The sequence below is a fragment of the Lepeophtheirus salmonis genome, chromosome 3 (genome assembly GCF_016086655.4).
Source record: "Lepeophtheirus salmonis chromosome 3, UVic_Lsal_1.4, whole genome shotgun sequence".
Taxonomy (NCBI): domain Eukaryota; kingdom Metazoa; phylum Arthropoda; class Copepoda; order Siphonostomatoida; family Caligidae; genus Lepeophtheirus; species Lepeophtheirus salmonis.
Window position 1 is genome coordinate 23,229,260 of NC_052133.2, and position 9,036 is coordinate 23,238,295.

Consider the following 9,036-nt stretch of genomic DNA (forward strand, 5'->3'; position numbering starts at 1 on the left):
AGGTACTCTGTGTGTATATAATTCCTTTTTATGACACGCACACTCCATTGATTGTTATATTTTATATCAATTATCCACTCAGTACTAAGATACTTTGCCTTATTATTATTGATTGGATTAGTGATAGGTGGTATACCAGTTTAAAATTTATTTTCCTTATTTCCCCTGACATTTTTACATAGCCATTTTTTCATAATATCCTTAAATAGATATTTAATTTTCTAGTCTTATTTAAAATTTGTTTATACATTATGCGTATTAAATTTTTTAATAGAAAAATTCTCTTAATCCCAACACCTCCCAACTATAATATAATATTGTTCCTTTAGACATATGCTATGACTGGTGTAAAACTAGGAAATGTTAACCTCTTTTTTCCGTGGCGTAACAGAAGATCCAGGGCTGGTAAGTAAGGTTAACCAGAGCTCCACAGGGAAAAAAATTGTAAAAGGAAATGTTTTAATGTTCGGAGCCCCTTATGCTACATATAAGTAGTAATCTTTTTGACCCTCCTTGACACGACTCCCCATTTCAAAATATACTTGGCACAATATATTACTTCAATAATTTTTTTTATACTAATTTAGTAGAATAAACTATGGATTATTTCTTTACATATTCCACCCCAAAAAAAAGTAGGATTTCTCAAGCTGTAGATCAAAGACATGCACCAAGGAGTCAATCCAGCGTTTTCAACCAAACGAATATATAAAAAATACATTTAAAAAAATGAAAATTTCCTCTTGATTTTCAAAAAAAGGAAACGTTTTCCAAAAAATTTAATTTTTTGAGAAGACCAAATTTCCAACTTTTGTCATTACAGTACACTCTATTGAGTTTACAGAAGTCAAGAGTTTAGTTAAATAGGTATGTACATTTAAAAACTTAAAAAAAGAAACAAAATTATGGAGATACGATGAAGAAATACTTCATAGAATATTTACAGGGGTTACACACAAATTACATAAAATGCGCAGATGCTATCTTGAGTCAATCAAAAAGTTTGATAAGCACTAAGTTTTAGTAGGTCATTTTTTTTTTTTTTTGGAACAATTTTATAATATTTAAGAAGGTTTCGTTTTTTAACAATTAACAATAATTATTTAAATGTTGTGTGTTCTCAAACTATGCACCACGGCGTAATTATGCACCGTAGAGAGACAGGAATGTCGCAAATTTTTTTTTAACAAAAAGTTTATAGTGTAAGATTTTAATTCTTCATTAAGAACACTTTAAAACAGATAAACACACTGTTCTACACAAAAACTATAAATAAAATATCCAAATGTACATATTTGCACACTATTAAAAGGTGAAGCAAATTTAAGATAACGGTATTATCTTCTTCATTTTATTTGTAACCCTTTTTATATAAATAAATATGTCCACATTTAGAAATATAAAACGTGTGTATTATTTTAGCCCACCGTTTTTTTTTTGTTTTTTTTTAGAGTTGGCAAACTGAAAAGTAAATTTTCTTATCCTGAGCTCTTCAACTCATGAGTAGTGAAATTTTTCCAACAACATTCAATTATGTTCAAAACCTGATTTAACTTTAATATGCGCACATTGAAGCATTAAAATAAAGTAACGAAACTCAAGCGTTGAGGAGATACAATGGTGCAGTGTTTTAGCATTTTTTCGCAAGATGTCGCTTTTCATATGACGTCACTCTTTCATTTTTCTTACTGACATAGACTGGGATATAAATGACATCAGATTAATAATAATGAGGGAAAATTGATGAAACACGCCTAGCTTAAACTCTAAAATTACTGTGGGGAACGAATAAATTATTATAGTCTTTTATTTTTCATTTTTTTAATATCCCACCAAAGAGAAGAGGAGTTTTCAATTATATATTTATTATTATAATAATAAATAGTATAATTTAAGATACAATTGTCAATAATTGTCAGAGGCGGGAACTTGGACTGGAGACTTGACTTGGACTCCATAGTTTAATTATAATATATATATTTTTACATTATTTAACAATATATGAAAAAATAACGAAAAAAAAAATAATCATCTTTGAACTTGGATAAACAAATTAGTGGTTAACAAAACTACATAAAATTATTCTCTATCTAAGCTAATTTCGTCTTCTGTACCTGGAATGAGGATCTTTTAAAAAGTAAAATATATTAGATAACATTATAACTCCGAATTATAATCTCCAAATAATAACTAAACAGTACCTCTAGCGGACAAAATTTTCTGTGCACCAATACATTTTTCAGTTATTGTTCACGTGGGTTCTCGTTTCCCTACTTGGTTTAAAGCTTTAGTGTACATAAAAGACAAAGAGACCTTGAAGATTTGTTACGGAGTTGATTTTCGGTTTCTTTTTTTTTAACAGGCCGACACACGATTTTCATCACTCTCCATATTTTACAATATATAATTGTGGCTCATTTTAAACTAGATTTATATAAAAGATACTTATGTTACAAAAAAAAAATCAAAAAAAAAAATCGACAAAGCAAGAAAGGGAGTGGGAGAGAGAGAAAAAAAGGGGAAAAAGTTACATAGATTTTATCCTCACGACATTCAGTAACGTTTCATATCTAAAAATCTCTTCATTTACAGAGGCAGTAGTAGACATTGAATTGAGTTGAACAAACAAAACAAAGAAGTCATAAACAATGTCTTGCTTAACCTACAGAAAATTACAAGGGTCGGATTTGAATCGAATTGATGAACATCTTATGTCCTATTTCTTTACTAGAGAGCCACTTGGTGTAGCTCTTGGAGCAACAGACCATAGCTTGTATAAGGACTGGTTAAGGGAGATTACCTCAGCTAACATTGAGCAACAAGTAAGAATGGGACTTTTAATTTTACAAAGTAGAATATGTTGTATACTTTTTTTAAATGCACTAAATATGAATAGTATTCATAAGTAGACAGGATAATATATATATATTTTTTTTTTAGGGGGGATTTTACGGAAAAAAAATCCAAGCTATACACAAAAAAATTTCAAATATAAAATTTTTGGGGAATTACCTTCCTCTATTTAATATAAGTATTGTTTACATTCAATAAGGAAGATGATTTATTTTTTTTACGTGAGCGGACTTTTAGCCGAAAACATTTTTGCCTAAGGACATTTCGCTGATAGACAATTTGCCGAACGGACATTTTGCCGAAAGGGCATTTCGCGGAAGGACCATTTGGGACATTTGGCCCAAAAAAGATATCAAATCTATTGATATTATCGATTCCATATTTTAATTCAATTTAAAATGATATTATGATAATAGGTATTGTTCATATGATATATATGTCTTATAGGTAAATTATTGAGTGTTCCTTGAGTTCTTTGAGTAACTTTATTGCAAGAAATTATTATCGTGTGCAATTTCGTCACAATTTATATTATCTTCGGACAATAAAACTATTGGATGATGAAGAAACTTGCCATTAAATAGCCCTTTTAATATCCCATGCCCACAGGTTATACAAGTGTAGTTATGGGCTCCAAAGTAGCTTAAACTTTATCACCTCCGCGTTTCTAAGCATTTATGACCCTTTTATAATATGGTATAACTCTCCCCGAACCACAGGCTGAGCAAATGAGCTTCTAATTCCGAGAAAGACTAAATTCTTCAGTCGCCACTTCCATGATCATCTAGAAACCCTTCTAATATCCAAAAATACACCCCGCCCCTCAGGTTGTACAGGCAAAGTGCTAGATCCCAAGGTAGTTTAAACTCTATTGCCGTTGCATTTCTAGGCTTCCAAAACCTCTTCTAATATATTATAACACATCCCCAGTCCACGGGTTGTGCACTCTATATATTTTTTTTGCAATGTTGATGTGATATATGATGTTAAATAGAAATTTATATACTTAAAAATATAATAGGTATGTATTATACTGTATTCGTTACTATTTATTGGACTAATGAAGTATCATACGTATCCGATTTTAAGGGATAGATTGCGCATACTCCATGGGCCAGGATGTATAATAGCATATTAGAAGAGGTGCTTGGTGATTAGAAACGCGTCTGATGAAGAGTTTCAAGGGCCTTTGGTCCATCACTTCCCTGAACAACCTGATGGCCGGGTTGTCTTTTGGATATTAGAAAGGTTCCTTGATAATTAGGGAAGTGGCAGACCAAGGATTTAATATACCTTGGGACACAGCAACTCATAACCACAACCCGTGGGCCAGGATGTATTATAGCATATCAGAAGGGGTCCTTGGTGGTTAAAAACGCGTCGGAGTTAGATTTGAACTACATTCAAACCACATACTACTATGTTGTGTTTATAAAATGATCATTAATGAATATAAAAATATTTTCTTGCAAAAGAACACAAATTAATTTACCTATATTTCATGTATGAAATACATCATAATGTTCAAGAATATCTATTTATCATAATATCATTAAAATTGAATTAAAGTATGCAATCGTATATATCAATTAATTTAATATAATTTATCAGGCAAATTGTCCCAAATAGTACTTCAGCGAAATTTCCTTTGGCAAAATGTACATTAGGCAAATTTTCCTTCGGCGAAATGTCCGTTCGGCAAATTGACCTTGGGCAAAATGGCATTTGGCAAATTGTCTTTCGGCAGAAATTGTCCTAGAACCCATTTATTCATTAATATTATAAATATACAGCAAAATTGTATTTTTTAACTATTATTTTAAATATTGAAGAATTGTCATTGACATTGGTAGTTTTTACAAGAATCCCATCGGAATCCATTTTTTTTAGAAACGTCCCATCAACAGTAGATATGTTGTCTATCAATGTTTACAACTTAGACGTTTCTTTTTGATTTACACTCAAGAGAATTTAAACCATTTTTCCCATCGTTATCCATAACTCTTTTATTTCACGTACATGGACTATGTATAAGTCGAAATCCGAATTTCCCTCTCTTCAGGAATGCTCTACCCTCTATAAAAAATTGAAAAACACATTTTTTTCTTATCTTATAAGGGTATCGTATATATTTAAATTATTGATGAGACGATTCCAAAAAATTCCTGCTGCCATTTCAGATACAATTTTAGTAAAAAAAAAAAAATAATCGATGACCGATTCTGATTATTCGTCTTCGTAGTTTTACCCTGGACAACTATCATCCGTGACGATTGGGTATCCTATCGTAACATTGAGAATGAGTTAGATATCGCACATTTTACTGTTGTGCATAAGTATGACTTTGTGGATCTATTAACTGGAGCTTGTACTCTTTGTGGAGTCATTTCAAGGATACGCTCAGACGGTTAAGAGTAATGAATACCAAAGGAGAGCTTTTTCAGACATATATCAACGAGTATTTGCGGAGGAAGTGTCTCAAGGATATTAGTCCTTTTTATAGAATTCTTGACGACATTATGAGCCAAAATCCGATATGAGGTTCTTTCATACTTTCATTTATGTTTTTAAAGTTCATTTATGGTCCACTTTTTTTTTTTCTGTTTCCTGACTCAGTGAATTTGATGGTATATATGTTCTTCACAATGATACCCATTACTTTCATTCAAAAATAAGAAGTATTTCTGAAATATTATTCCCAAATTGGACTTGTTCGATAGCATTGGATCAATTTTTTTTTTTTTTTTGTGAAGAATTGCGGGTTAAACGAATTGGAAATTTGGACTGCTTTAATTTAATGTTTTCAATTTATTTTAGAAATCTTCTTTTCTTTATTTAATTATGCCCTTCCACTCAATGAGACCTTCCATCTACTTTCGTGACCATTCGAAGTGCTAATTATCCAAATAACTCAAAAAAAGTCGAGATCCTTCTCTTCATCCGTCAATATATTATTCGGTTCACTTCATGTCCCTACGCTTGACGTACCGAAGTTATTTCCTTATTATTAAAAGGTTGTTATATTTGAATTTCAACTATCCTCTGTCGCTGTCTCCAATTTCGAGATAGAAAGAGAAAGTATGACGTATGGGCAAACTTGCACAGAATATCCAGAGTTTCAATTTTTTTCTCTTTCAATATGTATAAAAAGAGGACATCTAAATAGCTTTTTTAATGTATATTGTGCCCTTGACACCCAATAATCAAATGATATTTTGGCTCATGATTGTACTCTTATACTAAGGATCAACAACTGGCACACTGAAGTTAGTCAACCCGCAAACAAAAATCCTTGTCATGGCTCTGGTCCCTCCTAGAATTTGCCATCTTCCTTAGTTATAAATGTGGTTGCGGGAGTGTTTGTTGGAATTATGCCACCATCAACATGCGTCGCATAGATAATGGATTGTATTCGGTATTTTTACGTTTCCCTTCCCTGGAATCAAAATATAAATTTTTAATGTTTATTGTGCCCCTTGACACCCAATAATCAAGTGATATTTTGGCTCATGATTGTACTCTTATACTAAGGATCACCAACTGGCACACTGTAGTTAGGATTGGGACAGTAACACCTTTGTCTGTGTAATTTTTTATTCATCTAAAAATATTATTTGAACGACATTATTCAGATTCAAGTTTATTTTATTGATAAGACCCATGTCCCTTTTGTAAACATTGGTTGAACATATACATGTTATACAGGGTGCGCCCAAATAACATTTTTTTATAATGCATGGGAATAATGCGTTAAAAGTAGTAGTGGGCTGGCCATGGTTTCATTCTAGAGGCAAGATTCTAAATTTTTTTGTGATATACTGCGTTGCGTTGGTGAAGAGAAGAACGTGCGCTTGGCCTCGAAAAAAAAATTGACAGAATACTTTATAAAATTAAACTAATTGGGATTTGTCGCCTGAGTGTTATTGGTGTGATTTATGAAAATTAGTTAATTTCTTCACTTTTTACTGCACAGAAGACGATTTTTTCAATTCATATTAAATTATTAAAATGAATTGAAAGCGAATAATGATGCTAAAGAGCTAAAAATAAGATTTGATCCCTTGCGTTCATTCCAAAAAACCAACATTTTTATAACCTTTTTGAAATCACCAATAACTAATTATTCAAAGTTATAGAATAAAAAATGTTTGAAATTACATTTTGCATCTTTTTGTATAAAATAATTATCCCCTCTAAAACTACTCCAATAAAAGTTATTTAAAGAGAAAAAAAATCATCACCGTCTATTAAAATACCAATGTTTAGTTTATTTAGTAAATGTGTCCTATCATTATACAACCAAATTGAAACATATTTGATTTATGTAACATTTTTTGATGGCCATTGGAAAAGGAAGTTATGTTGTCGCTTCTTGTATTTATTGCAGTAAAAAATATTCATCTCTACAAATTTGTGGATGTATATTATTTATTCAATCACTAGAAGAAGTATTCATTCATACATCTAAGTATTTGTAGGCCTCATATGGTTGCTTTGATGGAAAACACTTGGCTGGACTACTCATCAACACTATTGTATACAAAGATTCTACTAAAAATATTAAAAATATCATGGATATTATAGAATCCAGAAATTTGGATCATCCCCTAAAAAAAATATTTCAATTTATGAAAGATGTTCTCTATAAGGTATATTTTAAGTCAGTACACATTAATTAAGTAACTCAAATAAAAAAACTTTTTAACTATTTCAAAAGGATATTGATATTTTTGAGAACACGGAGACTGTCTTCTATCCTTATATATTATCTGTGGATCCTACTTACGTTGGAAAAGGGATAGGAAGGAAGGTTTTGGAACTAAGGTATGTAATTAGAAATATTAATCAGTTTGAAAAAAGTAATAAGTTTTTCAGTGAGGAAGAAGCCAGGAGTCGAGGAATTAAAGAAGTATCCTCAGAGACTACAGGAGTATATTCTGGCAAGTTGTTTGAAAAAATGGGGTATAAAAATCTTCGAAGTGTAGCTTATAATGACACAAAAGCAACATACTTTCACAATTTAGGTTAGGTCAAAGAATAATGTTATCTTAATTATACAGACTATTGAGGTTCCTTAGGTGAAAATATTGCTGCTAACGCATGGAGAAAACAACTTTAGAGTTGTCTAGAGCACTGGTTCTTAATCTTGTTGGAGGTACAGAACATACAAATATTCACCAAAACCTTCTTAATTGGTCAAGTGGAGCGTGTCATTCCAAATCATGTGTGTTTTGACCTCCACCGAACCCCTGAGACTGACTCACCGTACCCAGGTTAAGAACCACTAGTCTAAATAATATTTTATGCCATGCTTAATTTTTACAAATCAAGGGCTAAGGGGATTTAGCCGTTTTTTAAAATAATTATTCACATAATATTTTGCTATGAAATATAATTATAATTCGGTATATTTGTTTATTAGGAATCAAATCGTAGTTGAGCTTTAATAAACTCTGACTTCAGATTAGTGGAGGAGTGCTCTGAATTTCATAGGGGAGATCTTTTGTAAATTTTAACTGGAGGATTCAGGTGTTTTTCTACAGTATTAAGTATAGATCTAATAAAAATGTATATTATAATTTTGATTCAATTTGAAAAATAATCGAACTACACGGTTGTATATTTCATATACATTTTATAAGTTTCTTCAAAATATACACAAACTTATTTAAATATATTTCTCAACATCAAATGTAATAATTTCAAAAAATCATCTTTTTTAACATTACCTAAATATTTCTACTTAGTATATCCTAAACATAAACACATAAACCAAATAAACTATCTTATTTTGGAGCATGTTGTTCTATTATGGCATTTGCTATTACAGATGAGCTTATTTGTTTTGATTCCGTGCATTTGCACTACTGAAGCCCTTGTTCATTTCCATCCGACAGAATTGATGTAGTCATTCACCATTAACTTCCTTCTCTCTGGGAACTTATCAACACTGAGGAATGACTCCTTCCAAGGCTCAAGCTGCTTTCTTACATTGAGTTGTTTAAAACATCATTTTTTGTCCCTAATCTATAATATCCCTTCTCTGCTACATGGATCACAACAGCCAAGACGTCGATTCTTGAAACTTGGACATCGACCCACTGTCCTACCTCAGTCTCCTTAAACTACCTTGAGGATAGTTCCATCCTCCTCTTTGCTTGTTCTTCTATTTTGTGATTAGCT

General features: G+C 31.3%; 1 protein-coding gene across 1 annotated transcript; it reads left to right on the forward strand.

Moving 5' to 3' along the window:
• The first annotated feature begins 2,534 nt into the window (after positions 1-2,534).
• LOC121114711 (arylalkylamine N-acetyltransferase 1) lies at positions 2,535-8,261 on the forward strand. Its single transcript, XM_040708757.1, has 5 exons — positions 2,535-2,822; positions 7,332-7,502; positions 7,571-7,677; positions 7,729-7,877; positions 7,932-8,261. The coding sequence occupies exons 1-5, from the start codon at positions 2,649-2,651 to the stop codon at positions 7,970-7,972; spliced, it is 642 nt and encodes a 213-aa protein (XP_040564691.1). The 5' UTR covers positions 2,535-2,648; the 3' UTR covers positions 7,973-8,261.
• Positions 8,262-9,036: the final 775 nt, after the last annotated feature.